General features: G+C 47.9%; 1 protein-coding gene across 1 annotated transcript; it reads right to left on the reverse strand.

The window, feature by feature from the left end:
* Positions 1 to 5,384: 5,384 nt before the first annotated feature.
* LOC143639722 (arylsulfatase H) lies at positions 5,385 to 16,960 on the reverse strand. Its single transcript, XM_077107768.1, has 9 exons — positions 16,827 to 16,960; positions 15,460 to 15,581; positions 13,179 to 13,304; positions 12,428 to 12,851; positions 10,793 to 10,929; positions 9,436 to 9,570; positions 7,756 to 7,918; positions 6,581 to 6,702; positions 5,385 to 5,752 (listed from the first exon to the last, which is right to left on the reverse strand). Exons 1-9 carry the CDS (start codon positions 16,958 to 16,960, stop codon positions 5,385 to 5,387), a joined length of 1,731 nt encoding a protein of 576 aa, XP_076963883.1.
* Positions 16,961 to 22,746: the final 5,786 nt, after the last annotated feature.

Genomic DNA, 22,746 nt, shown 5'->3' on the forward strand with positions numbered 1-22,746 from the left:
GGTGACTGCAGCAGGTGGGGTGTGGCTGGAGGAGGGGGTCCCCGGGCTGTGCCTTTGGGGTCTCTGTCCTGTCCCTGGTGAGCAGAGCTCTGTCTGCTTCCTGGTGTAACCTACTTAGTGGATTAATCCACTTGGATGGACTCACGGGGGTGGTGACTGCAGCAGGTGGGTGTGGCTGGAGGAGGGGGTCCCTGGGCTGTGCGAGAGTCCTTAGAAGGGGGCACTGAGACCTCTCTTCTCCACCTGCACCAGGGTTCAAGGGTAAAGTCACCAGAAGTCTCCCCGGATGGACCAGGCACGTGGGCAACGCTTTGCATCAAAAGCGACGACCGGTTGGCTCCCCGGAGACCTGCAGGAGCCTGTCACCCTTCATTCCCACAAAATCACCCCCAGGCCCGTGAAGTCAGCTACAGGGTCACGGCCAGGACTTGGAACACTCGGGGATAATTCGCTGTGGAGGCCCGGCTCCAGATGGGGAAGGCATTAACGGGGTGACCACAGGCTGCATTTCACTGCATCTCCCTGCAGCCGTCTCAGAAAGTTCTCCAGGGTGTCAGCAACCAGCGCACGCGGCCTACCGCAGCCCCGAAAGAAAGGGGGTCCCCCGCTGCCTATAAAACTCGGTGGTCGGCCACCCAGTCCCTGTGCCAACCCCCAGGTCCCCAAGAGCATCTGAATGAATCATTCTGGGTACCCACCTGCAACCTGAGGGGAGAAGGAAAAAAATCAGATCGACTGGACATCAGTTGTCATTAAAAATATCACGGTTTAGCCCGGGCGCAGCGGTGCACGCCTGTCATCCCAGCAGCTCGGGAGGCTGAGGCAGGAGGATGGCGAGTTCCAAGCCAGCCTCCGCCAAAGGGAGGCCCTGAGCCGCTCAGGGAGACCCTGTCTCTGAATAAAATGCAAAACAGGGCTGGGGACGGGGCTCTGGGGTCCAGAGTGGACTTCTGTATCCCATCAACCTTGATGGGTGGAAAAGGATTTTCTTGCACAAAATTAAGGCACAGACGGATGATTCGTGGGCACCGCCTGCTCTTACTGGGGCTGCATCCTCCTCGACAAACACAGTGGAAGCTCCAGGAAACGTTCCTACAGCAAATTCCTCTTGAAAGACTGCAGTCTGGCCTGATGCTTTGTGGTAAAAGGGACAGGAACGCGTAAAATTTCAAAGTCGCTTTGTTTTACAGATTTTTGAGTCGCCCCCGCCCCCTAGTGGTCAATTGAGCTGAGTGGTGGAAGTGACCTCGCCCAGCATCGCCCCCTGAGGCTGACCAAGCATCCCATGCAACACCCTCCTGAGCAGAAGCGTCCTAATGCAAAGTTACTACCTGGGAAATTTCCAGAAGTCAGTGCCTCATAAACTAAAAATCACACTTCCAACAGGGAATCGTTGCAATTGCCGTATTTTATGCAGAAATCCTTGCAACGCTGACAGCCTCCCTCCCGCTGGATTCTGAAGACAGGGGTCTGGTTTGCAACCTGGGCAGCTGTACATGTCCTCGTCCGCCAGGCTTCCGAGAGTGACGGTGGCCAGTCCACGTGCAGCTGACCTTGTCTTCCCTGGGCTGCTGCAAGCAAGCGGTCATGCAGACAGCTCAGTAGAGAGCCACAGGTTGCCCCGAGGCCAGGAAAATGCTTCCCCCAGCTAAGAGGATGCTTCAGCTTGGCGCTGAGCGACTCTCGATGGTGAGAGAAATGATCCACAAGTTTTCTCTTTAAAAAGCAAAAAAAAAAAAAAAAAAAAAAAAAAAAAAAAAAATTAAAAAGCAGTCCTTGAAACTGCTGCAGGAGATGGGAAGCTTCTCTTGCTCTCCTCCAGCTGCTGCTTGACCAATGTTCCACCAGATGCCCACTGGATTTCCACTTCAGACCCAGGATTCCTGGGCTTGGAATTTTTGCATATGGTGAGTCCTGGATGATGTGCTTTCCGTGAAAAAAGAAAAAGAAATCGGTCAGCGCCCTCTACTTCTGTAAGCACAGAGGGCTGAGTCTCCCTCTGTGTGCAATGTTCTTTCAAGGATTGGAAGAAATAGCATACAGCCCTGAAGAGGTAAAGGTGCTCCATAGAAACTCACTTTGCTTTTTCTTTCTGCTCTGAGCCACCATCATTTGCTGATTTTTTTTTAAAATAAGGCGTCTTTGACCCGCCTCACGAAATGTATCCAAACGAGTGTCTCTAAGACAAAGGAACATTCTAGCAAATCTGCCCACAAGGCAAGAGGAAGCCCAGCCCCGGGGTCTTGGACAGGGGGCGATATTGGACCACTCCCAAGCTGGGCTGCTGTGTCCTGCAGCTCCCCAGCAGCCTGTCCAGTCCCCTGAGTGTCCCCTTCCCCCTGGCCACTCTGCCAGCCCCATGTCACCAACCTCAGTGTGTCTGTCCCTTGGAATCAATGGCTCCTCCTGGACTCCCATCCACCAGAAATTGTATTTGCTTTTTTATCAGGGTTTGTGGGTACCAGGGATCGACCTCAGGGGCACCCGACCCCTGAGCCCCGTCCCCAGCCCTATTTTGTATTTTATAGAGAGACAGGGTCTCCCTGAGTTGCTTAGGGCCTTGCTAAATTGCTGAGGCTGGCCTCCAATTGACGATCCTCCTGCCTCAGCCTCCCCAGCTGCTGGGATGACAGGCGTGCGCCCTCGCACCCGGCTCACTTGGACCGCGTCTAAACATACAGTCCCGGCGTCTTCCGAACACCCACCTTGATGGACAGCCATTAGCACCACCTGTTTCTAGAACTTTCTCATCTTTCCAAATTGAAACTGGGTCCCCATGAAACACCCGTTCCTGGTCCCCGTCCTCAGCACCCCCCCCCCCCCCCCCCGCCTCCTTTCTCAACGAATCTGACGACTCCCGGGATCTCGTGCTGGTTAATTTCCACTGTGTTCCTCTAACGTGTCCCCAAATTGGGCATTTTTGATTAAAAAAAAAAAAAAAAGTCATGCTAACCTCAGACGCTGGGAGTCTGAGATCCATATGGCGACCTGCACACTTGGAAGAGATCATTGGACCATCTTGAAACACCCACTGTGGCTAGTATTGCTCTTTTAATATGTATTACTTCATATTTTAATAGTAATTCAAGTTTTAATTTAATAGTCATTCTTTAGTAATTCATGTTGATTATTATTAATAATTGTCACAAGTATTATATTAATGAATATTAATGTAACAAAAATTATACATTAATAATTTATATATGCATAAATTATTTATATGTGCTAATTTATAATTACTATATATAAATAATTTATATGATTCATATAATATCATTTATATATAATAATTTAATATAATATATTACATTAATATATTATCATATATTATTATATGATTATATATCATATTATTATATATTATTGTATTATTATATATAATATTATAAATTATTGTAATATTATATATCATATTATTATATAGTATTGTATTATTATATATCATATTATTCCATATTATTGTATTATTATATATTATATTATAAATTATTGTAATATTATAGATCATATTATTATTGTATCATTATATATTATATTATATATTATTGTAATATTATATATCATATTATTATATATTATTGTATTATTATATATCATATTATTCCATATTATTGTATTATTATATATTATATTATAAATTATTGTAATATTATAGATCATATTATTATTGTATCATTATATATTATATTATATATTATTGTAATATTATATATCATATTATTATATATTATTGTATTATTATATATCATATTATTCCATATTATTGTATTATTATATATTATATTATAAATTATTGTAATATTATAGATCATATTATTATTGTATCATTATATATTATATTATATATTATTGTAATATTATATATCATATTATTATATATTATTGTATTATTATATATCATATTGTTCCATATTATTGTATTATTATACATTATATTATTATATATCATTGTATCATTATATATCATATTATTATATATTATATTATATATTATCATATTATTATATGTTATATTATATATCATCATATTATTATACGTCATCTTATTATTTATCAATATGAATTTTCTATCAATAATATTGATATTTAACATTAATATCATTACATTAATAGCATTGATATCATAGATTAATGATAATGTCAATATTCAACATTGATGTTAATTTAATCGATTCTCGGCATTAGCCTTGATGATGATTTAATGTCATTTTTTCCTATGACTTGAAGGTACCTGCCTTTTGTGGTCTGTGGTCTATTTGGCTTTATCTGTTTGGAATGACCCCCGGGGCGTGCACCTGCCTTCCCTTAAATCGAGCTGTAGCCATTTCCCTGTTTTCCTTTGAGGATGGTCTCTCCTCTTCTGTCCCCCAGGAACCCCCGGGGACAGCCCTGGATGCCACTTAACGCCAACGACATCAGTCATGGTATTTATTGGTGATAATGACCTTCGTCGAGGGCTTCTTTTGCAGCAGGTGACTCCCACAAAGTCACCTGTACAAGGCTCTCAGCTGTTGGTGAGGGTAGGACAGAGTCCTCCCCGTTACACACGCGTGTGAGCGCACACACACGCAATGAAGAAGGCAGAGAAAGTCCTGCCCCGTCGCAGGGTTGGCAGGGGACGGGCATCTTGTCTCAGAACCAGGTCCTTGTCCAGCAGGAAGACAAAGAAAGAAGAAGAAAGGAAAGAACAACCAGGTTTGCAAACTGACTTCAGCAGGACACCCAGGCTCCATGGAGACCCCCCTGGGGACATGAAATGACTCTGATTTATTAGGTGCAGGGGCCGGGCGTCTGCAAGGAGGGGCTACTAACTGGACCCCCTCCCAATAGTGGCACGAATCCACCTTCCTGTCTGTGGGCTCCCAGTGCAACTTGAAGAGGAGCTAAAGGCTGGGGATTGGAACCAGGTGGTGGCCGCCATTTTGATCCAAAATGGTAGACCCACTCAGGCATGTGGTGTGGCTTGGATCTGGAATGTTCCCCTAAGAGTCCTGAGCTCCTCAGTGGGTGAATCCATTGGTGGGTTCACAGTTGAATGGACCATTGAAAAATGGTGGAAACTGAAGGAGGTAGGACCTATTGGGACAAAATAAGACAATGGAGGAGTGACCATGGGGACTATATCCTGTCCCTGGCTCCTCTCTCTCTGGTACCAGACTGCCCTGTCCTGAGCTGCTCTCCTCCTCCAGGCCCTGCCGCCATTTTGTTCTGCCTCCCATTGGGCCAGAGCCATGGAGTTGGCCAACAATGGACTGAACCTTCAAAACTATGAGTCCCCAGTGAAGCTTTCCCAGTTAAATTGACTTTTCTCAGGTGTTTTGTCACAGTAATGAAAATCTGACTGACACAGCGTGTCTGCGGCGGGTAACTAGTGACCCCACCGCTCATGGAGCCGTGGGCAGGACGTCACTTTCTTTGTCGCAGCCACAGAAGGGGAAGGTCCCGCAGCATGGCTGCAGCCACGGTTTCCAAATGGTGTGGAACACAGATAACTGTCGAGGGACAGGCGTCAGGGACCCGCGGTGCTCCTTTATGGCGGCCTCGATCTTCTTGATGACGGAGTCGAACAAGGCTTCATTGTCAGAAGTAAGTGGTTGGGATTCGGAAGGGTCTCTGGAGATGTCGAAGAGGAGCGGGGGGTCATGGTGGGTCACGTCCCCAGAACAGGAACACAGGGCGCTTCCGTAGCAGGCGCCGGATTCCTCGGGGTGGAAGTTGGGCGTCACGTAATGGGCCTTCCACACAGTACCGCCTGAAAAAGACATCTCCAGTGTGACATTACGATTGTGATGGGTTACAGATTTGTACATGAACCCAACAAAATTTGGTGATTTTCATTGCCCAATACCTCCCCTCTTTCCTCTCCCTGTGCCATTTCCTGAACTCTTCTGGTGTTTCTTCCATTTTTATGAGATTCCCTCTTTTTTCCTCTCTATCTTCCACATACACAAGAAAACATAAGGTTCAAATCACTGAGTCCGGCTTATTTCACTCAGCAGGATGGTCTCCAGTTCCATCCATTTTCTTGCAAATTCCATAATGTCATTTTTTATGGCTGCATAATACTCCATTGTCCACATTCTCTTTATCCATCCATCTGCTGATGGACACCTTGGGGGGGCGGGGCCTGTGCTTTGGCTACTATGAACCACGCTGCTCTAAACACGGGTTTGCACGTGTCCAGGATCAACTAAAACGCATGATTTTGGTTCGGTTTGGATAAATCCCAAGGAGTGGAACAGCCCAGTCGTCTGGCTGCTCCAAGCCGGGGCCTTTGAGCAACCTCCACTCCCAGTGGCCACCATGATCATGGAGATGCCAACCCCAAATGGCACCTGGATCTGATGGGGCGTGAGCCCCATGGAGAATTATCTAAAGCCAACGCCGCTGTCAGAACTGAGATGGTCAGAAGTCCAGGGGCGGGATCCACCCTTCTTCCCTCCCTCCATCTCCCCCTCCTCCTTCCTTCCCAGGTTAGAAAGGCAGAGGCCACCCCTTCCCCTCCTCCTTCCTTCCCAGGTTAGAAAGTCAGAGACCACCCCTTCTCCCGCTTCCCCACGTCCGCGGTCTCCATACTCACAGTCCTTCTGGTGCCAGCGGACAGTGTGCAGGTAGGTGCCGCAGTAGTGGAAGAGGAACTCGTGGTCTGAGTGGGCCACCCTGCCCTCCAGGAGGGGCATGAGGTTACGGCCGTCAATCACCCTTAGGAGAGAAGGGCACAGGGGGGGGAGGTGGGTGAGCTGGGCGCTGGGTACCAGCAGGAGCCGAGGAGGAGACCCTCGGGACTCAGGTCCCGGGTTGGAAGAGATGCATCACGGAAATGTCCTGCAGCCCAGGAAAAGCTCCGAGCTGACCCCAGCCCGATTTCCACCATCTACTACGCGTATAATTCAATATACGCACCTTTTATTCATCCAGAGATACTGAGCAAGCGGAAGCTGCCTTTTAAATGTGGTGGATGCTAAATATGATGCCCAAGTCCCTTTCGTGACATGGGGTACTCGCTCCCTGTGACCCTACACATCTTAAATCCTCACGAGATGACCGATCACACCTAACGCAATGGCTTATCTGTACGTTTATTCATTTATAGTTATCAGCGTTTTCATAAATGATAGAAAACAGTTGAGAAATTCTATTCTACAGGGAATAATGTCAAGAAAAAAAAAATTCTGTACACGTTCAGTGCAGACGTAAATGATTCCCCAACGGATTGACCGTTGGTGGAGTCTGCAGACGGGGCACCCACTGATATTAAGGGACCTTGGTGGCCTGGGAGCTGTGAAGGTTGTCAAGATGCATCAGGGTTGGATCCTAGCCCTGAGGGCGACCCAGCTCATGCACATAAGGCTATAAGTCAGATGAAAGGATCAAGACAATGTGGTATCTGTAGAGTGAAATACTACACAGCCATAAACAAGGATGGAAATATGGTGTTTGCCCATCAACAGGGGAACGGGAGAACATCACGCTGAGTGAAATAAGCCACACTCGGCAAGTCAAGTGCTGAATGTTTTCTTGCATATGCAGAAGCTAGAGCAGCCTAAGGGGAAACTGTATAAGTGGAGGGGGATTCTATAAAAATGGAAAGGGGTAATACCGTCATTTTTAGGGAAGCGGATGCTAAGACATGTTCCAACATACTGCACCACGTGCCCAGCAGGGAGGGAGCTGGGTCCCCACAGGAAGCAGTACCCCCCTCATGCAGGGTACTGCATACACACCCCTCCCGGTAAGCAGGGTCTGTTTTCCTACCTGTCGTGGGGCAAGATCCCTCCCCCGACGTAAGACAGGGTTGGGAAGAGGTCCATCAGACTCGTGGGCTCGTCAATCACCTTCCCAGCCTGCAGCACGGTCGGCCAGCGGAAGATCCCAGGCACGCGGATGCCCCCTTCCCACCCGGCCATGCCTCTGCCACCTGCGAGCAAAGATGGTTGAGGAAGATGGTTCTCTGTTGAACAGAAAGTAGCTGGGGAGGCTGAGGCTGGAGGGTTGCCAGTTGGAGGCCAGCCTCAGCAATTTAGCAAGGCCGAAAGCAAGACATGCACAGGTTCAAGAACCACAGCACTAATCAGAATAGGTGCAGATAGTTTTCCTGACTGTATACACACACACATGTAGAGCCACATAATGACATTTTGGTATTAAGTCATTGTATACAGTTGGTGCATGTGTGTGTTTGTGCATTGCTTAAAAAATGGGGGTGCATTCCTCCTGAGAAATGCATCGTAAGGCAATTTCGTCTTTGTGTGAACACAGAGGGCTGTGCTCACACACACGGAGATGACTCCGTGGATTAAATTAGATACACACCTATGTTTGGGGACCAGGGATTGATCCCAGGGGTGCTTAACCGCTGAGCCACGTCCCCAGCCCTTTTTATTTTTTTTTATTTTGAGACAGAGTCTCATGGAGTTGCTGAGGCTGGCCTCTAACCTGTGATCCTCCTGCCTCAGCCTCCCGAGCCACTGGGATGTCAGGGGTGTGTCACGGCGCCCAGCTCGATGATGTAACCTATGGAAACCCTGATACTGATACCCTGTAGTTTTTCCGACTTGGTGTTTTCCAAGGTAAGAAGAAAAGAGCCAACGTCGAATTCCTTTTTCAAATTGTCTTTGTGTTGGTGTGGTTTAGCGATGCCCCAGGAGCAGCTGAGTTGTTGAATAAACTACCTCAGAGGGAGTTGGAAGGGTCTGCTTCCCATAAAGGGCACTGGGCTATGTCTGGGGACATTTCCAGTTGTCATAGCTTGGAGTTATGCCAGAGCCCAGAGAGGCTGCTCCACCTCCTGCAGTGCACAGCACAACCCACCCCAGAGAACCACCAGCCCCAGAGGCCCACAGTGCAGAGGAGACCTGCAGGACAGAGCCTCTGTCTATCATCTATCATCTGACATCTACCAATTCTGTCTTATCTATCTATCTGTCATCTACCTATTCTGTCTATCATCTATCTATCATCTATCATCTATCCATCCTGTCTATCTGTCATTCATCTATCATCTACCTATCCTGTCTATCTATCTATCTGTCATCTACCTATTCTTCTGTCTATCTATCTATCTATCTCTCTGTCATCTACCCATTCTGTCTGTCCAGGGGGCTCTCACACCCTGGGTGGGGCTGCTCCTGGCTCCTGGTGTGTGGGGCCCAGAGAGGCTGCTCCACCTCCTGCAGCGCACAGCACAGCCCACCCCAGAGCACCCCCAGCCCCAGAGGCCCCCAGTGCCAAGGGTGGGAAGCCCTGCCATTGGTGGCCTGTGAGGCCCCGTGAATTTGCTGTCCCAAGTTGTCACCACCCCTAACATTTTCCCCTCCACCCCCTGGAAGCCCCCCAGAGCTGCAGCCTCCTTTCATGGGTCAGCTTGATTGTGCCTCCGAGCAGCAGAGCCTGGGCGGTGTCCAGGGCAGAGCCGGTGTCCCCCGGGGCTGTCACCTTTGTAGACGCCGTTCCAGCCGCCCAGCCGAGCCGACCCGTCGAGCGCCTCCAGGCGGCCGCCGTTGTCGGAGGTGAAGTGCACCAGGGTGCGGTTGCTCAGCCGCTCCTGCTCCAGGGCCTCCAGGATCTTACCTGGGAGGGGTCACAAAGAGGGCCGTCACTGCAGGCCACGTGGCTGTCCCCGCCCTGTGCACCCCCTTCAGACAGCAGGGACCGGCCAGGGCTGCACCGAGCGTCCTGCAGAATCCCAGTCACTGTCCTGGGACGTCCCGACACGTGTCACACAGCAGGACATAGGCCAGCAGGTGGGAAGACATCTCCTGGACACAGTCCCCTAAACACTCAGGGCATGTGCAGGACGTGTGCAAAATGTGTAGACATGACACAGGGACAGGACGGGCACCTCGATATATACGGTCATTCAGGCCTACTAGAAATCCCTTTAGCTGGGCACAGCGGTGACACACGCCTGTCATCCCAGTGGCTCGGGAGGCTGAGGCAGGAGGATTGTGAGGTCCAAGCCAGCCTCCGCCAAAGCGAGGCCCTGAGCAGCTCAGGGAGACCCTGTCTCTAAATAAAATGCAAAATGGGCTGGGGACAGGGCTCAGGGGTCCAGTGTCCCCGGGATTAAAGTGGATTAAACCAAAAAGGCTCCTATACGGAGGCACAAGGGGCCCTACGATGAGTGACTGACATGTGTCTCCTGACCCTTCCAAACCCTCCTCTCAGAGGAGGAAGGAAAATTAAACTACGAAGTCAAACATCCGCGTGAGAGGCGGAACACCCATCCCGTGTAGATAGCGGGGGTCAGCAGCGACCAGCACGTCACCACCCTCGCCTGACGGGATGCACCCCTTTCCTCCCCTGCCCCAGCCTCCAATTCATCACCTCCGCCATCGACACTGTCCTCCTCGCCATGACGTGGAGACACGTGGTTTTGCTTTGGGCAAATGCCCACCCTGTCCCCCACCAACGTCGGAGCCTGCCCTGTGACACTAATAGCCAAGAATTGGCTTTCCCTCCACGTCCAATAGCTCGGAAGGGTGGTTTTATCCACGATGCATTTCACTGATCTTGCAACAAATGGCTGACGGATGAGTCTTTCGTTTTGAAAATGGAAACGTCTCTACGGCTGGCCTCCGATGACCTGCGATGACCTGCGACTGTGATCTTGGAATATACCTCACGGGCATCGCTGCACCTAGACCCAGGTTATAGTTGAATGCACTGGACCAACGCACATGGCTGTCCATGAATGTCCAAGAAGCCGGACGTCACTGAAGACCACCCGTCCCTAGTGGCTTTGCTGCAGCCCGGGGATCTGAGACTCAACGCGGCGGGACGCGCTACTCACCCACCATCCAGTCCATCTCTTCCACGTTATCCCCGTAGAGCCCGAATTTACTGTGCCCCACAAACTTCTCCTTGGTCACGAGGGGAGTGTGCACATGGAGAAAGGAGACGAAGAGGAGGAAAGGTTCTCGCTTGTACCTGGGGGGCGGAAAGTCGGGGTGATCAGCTGCAGGAGCGAGAGCCAGTCCCAACCCGGACGCGGGACCGTGGGTGGGGAGAGCTCGTGTTGGGGGTTGGAGAAGAGGTGGCTTCGAAAAGCTTATGTGTGAGGAAGCACAGGAAGGTTCCGAGGTGGAATGGTTGGGTTATGAGGGGTGTAGCCTAATCAGTGGATTAATCCACTTGAGTCAATTCACTGCGGGCAGGTACGGTGTGGCTGGAGGAGGTATGTCACTAGGGGTATCCTTTGGGGACTATATCTTGTCCCTGGATTCTCCCTATCTCTGCTCCCTGGTGCCCTGTCCTGAGCTGCTCTCCTCCTCCAGGCCCTGCCGCCATTTTGTTCTGCCTCCCCTTGGGCCAGAACCATGGAATTGACCAGCCACAGACTGAACTTTGGAAACCATAAGCCCCAGATAAACTTCTCCTCCTCTAATTATTATGGTTTAGCTATGAGGAGTCCCCAAAAGCTCATGTGTGAGACCACAAAAGAAAGTTTAGAAGTGAAATGATTGGGTTATGAAAGGTGTAACCTAGTAAATGGATTAATCCACTTGGATGGACTCCCTGGGTAATGACTGCAGCAGGTGGGGTGTGGCTGGAGGAGGGGGTCCCTGGGCTGTGCCTTTGGGGTCTCTGTCCTGTCCCTGGTGAGCAGAGCTCTCTCTGCTCCCTGGTGCCCTGTCCTGAGCTGCTCTCCTCCTCCAGGCCCTGCCGCCATCTTGTTCTGCCTCCCCAGAACCATGGAGTCAGCCAACTATGGACTGAACCTCGGAAACCATGAGACCCACATCAACTTTTCCTCCTCTACATTGTGTTTGTCAGGTCTTTGGGTCTGTGTGACCAAAAAGGTGACTTTTTCTTTTATTCCCTGGTAACACAGGTCTTGATATTGAACGGGTTGTTGAATACCTGAACTCTTCTGGCATCTCTGGACAGAATATGGTTTTTAGCTACCAATACATCTAGAGCATCTGGGTGAGTAAGTACCAACCAAGGGCGAACAGAGGCCCATAAACAAATACAGGAAATGACATTTATAGAAACGACTCTTTTTTCGTTTCTTCCTCTTCCTGCTTCATGATGCCTGGAACATACACTTAGCTCGTAAGGAACCTAAACATCTTAAAACTAGGTCTCCATCAGCTCAGGGTCCCTCCCCAGCAGCTGACGGACAGAGATGTATTCCTCCATCTGTCAAAACCAAGACCCACGGCGAATTTCAATCTATCTGCACACCCGTCTCCACGGAGGGGATCTGCATTAAAATACTTGAACTCCACTTTTATGGACAGGAGCAGGGGAGGAAATCGCATGCAAAAATGGTAGGAAACTTAACTCTGTTTTTTTTTTTTTCCTATCCAAGGAGAAATTTAAGAATATCTAAAATGTCACCCTGAAAAGATTTGTCCCATCGAGACACACACAGATGCAAAGGCAGTGACGTTTTTAGAGCCCCCAGGACTGGACGGCAGACCTGTCAATAAAGGCCAGAGCTTCCTTCAGCATGAGCATGGAGACCCGCTCCGCCCTCATGGGCTGCTGGACGATCTCGTGGTTCCTCATCAGGATGCAGTTCCAGCGCCGGACGAACCCGTAACTGGAGTACCAGGAAACGAAAAAGAGGACAGCCACGAGGGCAGACAGGACAATGACACTCCACGGGACCGAGAACCAGCCAGCCAGGTTGGGCAGCAGGAGCAGGACGGGCACCAGGCTGAGGACCAAGGTGGAGATCCACAGCCGGATGCGCAGCCAGCGGTGCAGCTCCGGGGTCTTGGACGCCTGGCAATCACTCAGGAGCCCGAAGGGCATCCCGTAGAAGTAGTCGAACCCGTGGTTGACGGGGTGGTGACAGTGGTCATCCCGAGAGGCGCAGCTCAGACCCTGATGCCACTTCCCTGGAAGGAGAAGAAAAGTCCACCCATCACAGTGTCCACCGTGACCACCCTGGGGGATGGTAATCGTCGCTTTTGGACTCTAATCAAGGTGGACTCCTCTTGGTCTCCCTGGTGACCTTCTGAGGATGCCATCACCCCTTCGTCTGTCTCATTGGAAAGTGGACAAAGTGCTCCAGGTGGAACTTCTCCCCAAGAGCCACTTCTCAGGGAACCCATCATGAGTGCAGGATTCCCGTGATGCAATCCTTCAATTATGTCACTTGCACCGCTTTACGGGTCACATCCGTCTTTTATCTTTTATTATTCATTCATTTTATGGGGACCTACCTATGAGTCCCGTGCGGTATCCCCGATGCTGCAGCAACTTGGCCAAGGTCGTCTCGTTGGTGGGCAGCCCACCAGACCCACCAAGCCAGGTGAGGCCCCGGTTCAGACTATTGGACGAAACCATTCCTAAGTTCATAAAAATTAACAGATGAGCATCACAGTCGATCTTTCAAAAATCATCTTTGCTAAATACCAGGGTTCACCCTGACACGTTCCAAATTCTCCCATCCTGCACCCCGACAATCTCCTTTGATCCTATATAATCGTCAACCTTTTGTAACTGCAAAAGCAATCCTATGTGTCTCCGTGTGACTGAGTCCAGGGAGCACCCCATGGGTGCCAAAACCCACCAATGCTGTTGCTTGTAAAAGAAGGCTCAGCTTTTGCATAGCAATGCACATCCTTACATTCCTCTAAAACCACGCTCAGTTATTTATAATACCTAATGCAGATGGTGTGGAAAGAGTTATTACACGTTATTTTTTTCAAGAATAACAAGGAAAAGTCCATGAATTTATAGCACACAAACAATATTTTTAAAAAATAAATCATCCATCCATGGTTGATTCAAGCTATAGATATGGGTCCTCCTCCTACTTGATTGGCGTTCCTTTGAAACCCTAGTTCTCAGATTACATCAATAGAGGACATCCGTTATGTCTGAATTTCACATTATCAATGCATGACTATTTTTAGCAACGACATGTACCAAACACTTAGGGTTCCTCCTAAGATGACTGTTTCACTGTGACCACAGGACGTGACAAGAAAAAAAATAAGAGGAAGAAAAGTTTATTTTTGGCTCATGAGTCAGTCCATGGTGGCTGACTCCATGGCTCTGGCCCAAGGGGAGGCAGGACAAAATGGCGGAAGGGCCTGGAGGAGGAGAGCAGCTCAGGACAGGGCTGACCTTGAACTTGATTTCTGCACTTCAACTTGCCCAGAGAGGGAAACCGCTCATCTACATCTCTTCTCCTGAAGTAAATTTGTGCCTTCAACTTCAGAACTAGGGAGCAACAGACCTGGGGACCTCAATCATTTCAGCATGTGGAAAGGACACTCCAACGTCAAACTGCTTCAACCCATGTCAACCAAGCCCAGCATAATCCAGCACCATGTTCTGATAACTACCTGCATGAAATATTCTGACTCTCATCTCTGAAGCCACAACCTTGGGACACAACTTCAAGCAAACAATGTCCCAATTTATCATAGGATGTCCCTCCTACCAGGCTCTGAGTTATGGCTTGGATATGAGGTGTCCCTCAAAAGCTTTTGTGGGAAGCGGTGCAAGAAACTTCAGAGGTGAAGTCATTTGATTATGAAGGCCTTAACCTATTCAATGGATTAATCCACTTGAATGGACTCACTGGGTGGTGACTGCATCAGGTGGGGTGTGGCTGGAGGAGGGGGTCCCTGGGCTGTGCCTTTGGGGTCTCTGTCCTGTCCCTGGTGAGCAGAGCTCTCTCTGCTCCCTGGTGCCCTGTCCTGAGCTGCTTTCCTCCTCCAGGCCCTGCCGCCATTTTGTTTTGCCTCCCCTTGGGCCAGGGCCATGGAATCGGCCAACCATGGACTGACTCATGAGCCAAAAATAAACTTTAATTCCTCTATTTTATTTTCTTGTCACGTCCTTTGGTCACAGTGAAACACTCAGTCATCTTAGTAGGAGCCCTTCTCATTTCTGTCCCTGCCCCACTCAACCCTCCTTAGAGTCTCATTAGATTCCTCTCTAGAAACCATCAGGTTCCCATCCCTCAAAGCTCAAATCCAACCTTGTGATATGATTGATGGTCTACCTGGCTCTCCACATGGCTGCCTTGTCACAAGGACTGAAGAGGAAGGGAAAGAGAATGCAGAGACACTTCAGGGATAATTCTGGGACAGCATCTCTCCAGAGGTACTTAAAGGTAGAACTATTGGGCAAGTGTGGTGGTGTGCACCTGTAATTCCAGTAACCCTGGAGGCTGAGGCAGGAGGATTGCAAATTGGAGGCCAGACTCAGCAATTTACCATGGCCCAAATCATCTTAGTGAGACCCTGTCTTTAAATAAAAATTAAAAAGGGCTGGGGATGTGGCTCAGTGGTAGAGTCCTTGCCTAGCATGTGGGAGGTTCTGGGTGTAATCTCCAACCCTACAAAAGAAAATTTAAATAATAATTAGAAGAAAGGAAGGAAGAAAAAGAGAAGGAGGAGGAGGGAGGGAAGAAATAAGGAAGGATGGAAGGAAAGAAGAAAAGAAATTTCCATGAGTTAAAATTCTCTTGCATTTTTCCTCTCCTACCTGATCGGATGGGGTACCGGCCAGTGAGGAAAGCCGCCCGACTTGGGGTACAGACGGAGGCTGCTGCCAGGTGTTGGGTGAGCCTCACACCCTCGTTTGCCAGACGGTCAATGTGAGGGGTGCTGCAGGAAAAATACAGAGAATTTAGCAGGTGGGTTTCCAATCCCTCCCAAAAAAAGGATTGAGATTCAAAGTTGTTCTCTTTTGGGTTGAGATGACTATTTCTGGTCAATTTAAAATACACCCTTCTATCTATTTGATACCTTGATCTATCTTCTTCGTTAGATGCTTTGGTAGTTACGAGCAGACAGAGAACAGAGTAGAGTTCACTCTTTATCTGCAGTTTGGGGTTGTGACGTTTCTCTTACCCATGTTCCACCCTGGTCCAAAAATATGAGGTGGACAATTCTAGAAATAAACAGTTACTTTTAAATTGCACACTGTTCTGAAAACCACGATGTATTCTTGAGCCATCCTTCCAGGGACATGTATTATCCCTTTGTTCAGTGTATCCACCCTGTATATGCTACCCTCCTGCTACTGTAGGGGAAAAATTAGCATATATAGGGCTCAGTACTCTCCAAAGTTTGAGAAATTCACTTGCGATCTTGGAATAGATCCTTGAAAATAAGGGGGGGGGTCTACCAACTCTGTGGGCAAAACTATTAGTGGATGACAATACCGTTCCCTGGGTATAACTTATTTTGAGTCTGAGTTTAGGTGCATTTCAATAGAAAAGTGAGTTCATTTGTTGGTATTACTATCCTAAAATTAACGAGGGACTTAGAAGAAGCAAAATTTTAGTGGGTTTCTTGTAGAAAAACCAGCCTCTTATAATAACTAAATTGTGACAGTATGGAATTTATCTCCCATTCTGTTGAATCTTTTAAAGTCTCCAAAGTCAATACAAAATTTTGTGTAAATCTGTAATGATTACAGATTTTTAAAAAAAAAGGAGAGAGAAAAAATTTAAGTTTTAAAAAGCAGCTAGAAGCCTATCCAATCACGATTCATATGAACTTGAGCATGTTACTTTCACAGTCCCACCGAACATCTGAGGTTTTTCTGGGCATTTCCTGTGAGTAGAGACGAAATGTAGGAAGCTCCGAAATCTTCGCTGACGTGGACAAAGCTTGAGGATTTGAGGCTCAGTTAAACTAGCCAAATGCAAAAGGACACATCGTGCATGTTGTAGTCTCCACTGTATGCTGCATGAATATCCATTTTGCATCCAGCGTCCTGGGCCACCTCTGCTATCCCCCACCCAATATACTGACGTTGGACTCTGGTGTCCCCATGACGGTAGAGACGTGGGTTGGGTCACGGGCTCCGACACAGCAGGCGGACATCCCACAAGGCATCTTTACCTCACGGTGTTATTACCGTAGCAGCCCAGGTCACCCAAACCAAGGTCATCCGCCATCAGCAGGACGATATTGGGCCTAGAGTTCCATGTCACAAATGTCCCATTCAGGCTACCAAGCAGACAGTATAGGGGCATCCACAGCCAGCGCTTCCTGAAAATATATATATATTTTTTTTGGGTGGGGGGGAGAGAAAATAAAAAGGAAGAAAAATTAATGTGTGCATTTGGCGCAATTTATTGATTCTCATTATAGGATACACCTGGGTAACTTATTGTAAAGTCAGTATTTTTTTAAGTCGTCATGTTCTGTGTTAATATCATACCACATGTGAGCAATTTAAGTGAGGTCTTGCCGGGCGCGGTGACACACACCTGTAATCCCAGCAGCTCCGGAGGCTAAAGCAGGAGGATCACAAGTTGGAGGCCAGCCTCAGCCAAAGCGAGGCCTTAAGCAACTGAGTGAGACCCCGTCTCTAAATAAAATGCAAAATAGGGCTGGGGATGGGGCTCAGGGGTCGAGGGTCCCTGAGTTCAGTCCCTAGTACCCCTCCGCACAAAAGAGAGACGGGGGGGAGGGAGGAAGAAGGAAGGAAGAAAGAAAAATTAGTTTTGCGTATTCTTAAAATTGCATAGGCAAAGGATTGTATAGTCTATTCATTTCTTGGGTTTTTAATTTTGTTGGTTTTTTTGTCCTTTGGCTGTAATAAATTGTCATTGACAACACAATTCTAGGCTTGAGTCCTGAATGTCCCACAGAGGAGAGCCAGACCTGGAGGTGTTTGGCAGAACAGCCAGAAGCAAAATCTCACCAAATATGATACCTGCAGAGGGTAAGCTCACAGGTAAAGAAAAAAAAGTAGGAAGGGAAATATTTCCATGAGCAGGTGGAGATGTGACGATAGGTAGGTACAGGACAGAGATGGACGGATGACGGAGATACATAGATGGTCAATACACAGATGGTAGAGATGATAGGTGGATGGACAGATGTAAGACAGATGGATGGATGGATCCATGATGGATAGATAGATGGACAGATAGAGCAAATGTATGGAAGGATGGATACATACCTAGATAAGAGAGATGATGGATGGACAGATGATGGATGGTGGATGGATATGTAGGTATGATAGATGGAGAGAGAATTAGCTGCTAAATACATAGACATGCACATAGAGGCATAGATAGGAGTGATAGGTGATAGATTCATGATAGATGGTAGACAGATGGTGGATACTTAGTACAAGGATAAATGGATGGATGATAGAGATAGATGCATAGATACATCCATGGATCATAGATACAGAGATGCATAGATAGATAGAGGATAGCAATAGAGTTAGATGCATAGATAATAGAGATAGATAGATAGATAATGGATGGAGAGATGGATGGATGGATGATAGATAGATAGATAATGGATGGAGAGATGGATGGATGGATAGATTGATGGATGGATGGATGGATAGATAGGTAGGTAGAGTTCATGGATGGATGGATATATGGATGAATGGATAGATAGATAAGATGGATGGAAGATGGATGGATAGATAGATGGAGTTCATGGATGGGTGGAGAGATCTATGTATGTATGGATGGATGGATGGACAAATAAGATAGATGGATATATAGATAAACAGATGGATACATGGAAGATAGGTACATAGATAGATGCATAATAGAGATGGATAGGTTATATATAGCTAGATAATAGAGATAAAGTTTATGGATGGATGGAGAGATGGATGGATGGGTAGATGGATAGATACATAAGATGGACAGAAGATGGATGGATGGATAGATAGAGTTCATGTATGGATGGAGAGATCCATGTATGTATGTATGGATGGAAAGACAGATAAGATGAATGGATAAACAGATAAATAGATGGATACATGGACAATAGATACATAGATAGACAGATGCATAATAGAGATGGATAGGTTATAGATAGCTAGATAATAGAGATAAAGTTTATGGATGGATGGAGAGATGGATGGATGGATGGGTGGATAGATAGACACGATGAATGGAAGATGGATGAATGAATTGATGAATGGATGGATGGATAGATAGATAGACTGACTTCATGGATAGATGGAGAGATGGATGAATTGGTAAATGGATAGATAGATAAGATGGATGGAAGATGGATGGATGGATAGATAGAGTTCATGGATGGATGGAGAGATCAATGTATGGATGGATGTATGAATGTATATATGGATGGACAGATAAGATGGATGAATAAACAGATAAATAGATGGAAACATGGAAGATGATAGATACATAGATAGATGCATAATAGGGATGGATAGACATAGACAGAGTTCATGGATGGATGAGAGATGGATGGATGGGTTGGTGATAAATAGATAAGATGGATGGAAGATGGATAAATAGATGGATACATGGATGATAGATACATAGATGCATAATAGAGATGGATAGATAGATATAGTTGATAGATAGATAGATAATAGAGATAGAGTTTATGGATGGATGTAGAGATGGATGGATGGATGGATAGATAAGATGGATGGAAGATGGATAGATAGATAGATAGAGAATCAATAGGTGAAGAGACGGACAGTAGCTGCATAGATAATACAGGTCGAGCAGACAGACCAGACTACTGCAGAAACCTTAATGCCCCAGTCCACAAGGACACGTCAACCGTGAACCGCGTGACTTTAAATACAGTCGCAATTCCAGGAGGCCCAGCTTGAGCGGTGGCCAGGGCACAATCCCACGGGGGGAATCTGAGCACCCATCTCCGGGGCCAAGAGCAGGAAGACTCGGGCAGGACGGAGCCTCCCTGGGGAGGAAGCCTTCCCTGTGGACCCAGGAAATGACCCCTGCGCGAGGTGGGCGACTCACCAGCCGCAGAGTGGCCGTCCCATGGCTCCTGGTTCTGTGACCTACGGAAGAGAAGACGTTGAGAGCCCTGGATTGCTATCCACAATGACAAACATGTGACCTCAGCCTACATGGAGCTCATGGGGTCTATGGAGAGCGAGGTAGATCCAAAGGCCGACTTCCAAAACACTTTGCAGACTGACCTCCCCAGCCCTTCTGGGTTGGAGCCATACGGTGACTCGCCCCTGACCTCACTTTTCCGTGGCGCTCGGCTAAGTGACATTTCTTCCTCCACAGGGGATCCACACGTCCTCCTCGACAGGCAAATTCTGTAGCCCGGGGAGCTTGAATTTGCAGCTTCTTGGAGACCGAGTTGATTGTGCATGGGAAGAGAGGTTCCCCCAAAATGACGTGACCCCATGTTCAGAATCCAAAGACTGGTGTCATCTGGGATCTGATTTCCAGGGCGCTCCGGTGACTCCAAGTTGGTGCGCTGGCGGAGGCTAAGAAGACCCCGCAGGACAGACTGCAGGTGATGCACCTCAGCAGCAGCACCACCCTGTGGTTTATGGGGCTTTCTAATCCCCGAGGCTCCTCCACACATTTATTCCTATTTTGTCCCTATGATACATCACCCCGTTGGCTGAATATTATGGGTCTTTTTGTATTAGACCTGACCTCATTGAAACCACTACTAAAAATAAAAAATAAAATTCACACTGTGACCAGGCTCAGAGGTGCATCCACTGTGATCCCAGCGACGTGGGAGGCTGAGGGAGGAGGATCAAATTTGGAGGCCAGCCTCAGCAACTGAGTGAGGCCCTAAGCAACTCAGCAAGACCCTGTCTTTAAATAAAAAATAAAAAGGGCTGGGGATGTGGCTCAGTGGTAAAGCACTTCTGGGTTCCATCCCTGATATCAGAAAGAAGAAAAAAAAAACCACTATTTTTCTATGTCACTATTTCATTGTGCAACAGATTAGGGAACATTCAGGTAAATCCACAGCAAATAAATCTAGACTTTCCCAAGACGTTAGGGGACAGAGACAGAAACCCTCGTGAACACACAGGAGGCTCTTCGATATTTGCTAATGCAACTTGAGCATGCATCATCCCAAATGCCTGGGATCAGAAAAAAAAAAAAATCCGTTTTTTTTTTTTAAAAATAGTGCCATACGTCCATGTGTCACCTGGGATGTCTGCAGAGTGTGACCTGAGGCTGAGCACAAAAGTGCCTTTACATTTCCCCATCCCAGAGCCTGGAGGTATTTTATACAAAAATTTTTTTAGGGTGTCTGCATTTGAACCGTGACTCATTACAGGGATTCGGGTGTGGAACTTTCCGCTTCTGCTGTTCATGTTGGGTCTCAAAAGGGGTGTCCGCTGCGGGCTCAGGTGGGGTTCCAGATTGTTGGATCGGGAACGCTCGACTTGCAGCCACTTTGTCCCTAGCTTTGGAAACGTTTCTCCAACCCGCGATTGGGAAGAACCACTGTGGACGTCCCTAGCCACCAGCACAACGGTCTCCGTGAATGGCAAGGAACCAAAGCTAAGACAAGGGCGTTTCAAGGACACCATTGAGCAGAACAAAACCAGGACAGACCACCGAGATGGGGAGGAGAGAGGAAGGGTGGGAATCCATGGGACCAAATCCAGGTTCCATTTCAAAATGGCGGACACGGGTGAGCAGGGAGAGGACAGATGGTCATTCCCAAAGACCAAGGAAGAGAATGGCAGGCGCCAGGACCTGGTTGTGACCTCCAAACGAAGGAAGACGGGTGGATCCCACATGATCGAGCGTGTCACCAACTCTGGGTGACAGGAGAAGAGGCCACCCCCTCCCCCAGGACATGGGGAATCCAGGGGATGGAGAAGAGTGTCCCGTGATGTCGCCAGGGAACGTTTGGGCATGTCCCCCAGCAAGGGACAGGGGAAGGTGTTCTTGCACAAGCAAAAGGGCTCAACGAGGGCTGGCCCAGAAGTGGACGTCCCCAGCGAGGTCGAAATCCCTTGGACAAATAAAGGAATGAGTGGCCGGAATGATGGGCTCAAGGACCTCTTCCACTATGGCTGGGAGACAACCCGGGGCCCCGGGACGTCAGGGAGTGACCGCGTTTGGAGCTGGATCTTTAAAAAGATAATTGAGGTCCACTGAGGTCACTAGGGTGGCCCTGACGCAACCGGACCGGGGCACTTATAAAAAGAGGAGATGAGGACACAGACGCACTCAGAGGGACGGCCCCGGGAGGACACAGGGAGAAGACGGCGGCTGCGAGCCCAGGGGACAGGCCTCGGGAGGAGCCCCCCCTGCCCACCCTGGACCTCGCACCCCAGCCTCCAGGATGGAGAGGAAATAAATATCTGTTGCTTCCAGAAGCCAGTTTAGGGTAATTCATTGCAGCACCCGTAGAAAATGAATATGAATAATTGGATAATCCTTTTGCATGCCGAGAACAATCATCAGCCAATGTCACATTGAGAGAAAAAACAAACAAACAAACAAAAAAAACAACCAAAAATATCCCTCATGCTACATTTTCTATACATAAATTAGAAGGAGACCAAAAAAGACACCAGTGGTCAACGAGCCCCTAAACCTAGACATAACCCCAGCAAGCACAGAAAATGAAATTTAAGGGTGATGAGATAGTGTGCCTTCCTATGCAAAGAGCAATCGATTTTAAATTAGGAAAGAAGTATGTGGGGAGATAAGTTGCATAAGTTGCCGCTAAATATTGCAAAAGGGACAGTCACCAAAGAAAGCAGGTGTGTGTCGGGGATTGCGGGAGCCAGGATCAAAGATGTGGCAGGTAAGGCTGTTTCTTAGACACAGCCGAATTGAACCATCTGCTCTCCGAAGACAAGTGGGGAAAGATCCTATAGGACATGAGTCTCTTGGTGTCTCTAGCATCAAAGCAGGAGAGAGCTGGATCCATTGTAAGAGGGGGAGACCCTTCCAAGTTCTGTGCATGAAATTTACATTTTAAAGCAAGCTTTCCTTAAAAAGCATGCGGGGTGGGGGAGGGGGCCTGGTATTTCTAGCGCACAGCTGTCAAAATGTCC

This window comes from Callospermophilus lateralis, chromosome Y (genome assembly GCF_048772815.1).
Source record: "Callospermophilus lateralis isolate mCalLat2 chromosome Y, mCalLat2.hap1, whole genome shotgun sequence".
In the NCBI taxonomy this organism is placed as follows: Eukaryota; Metazoa; Chordata; class Mammalia; order Rodentia; family Sciuridae; genus Callospermophilus; species Callospermophilus lateralis.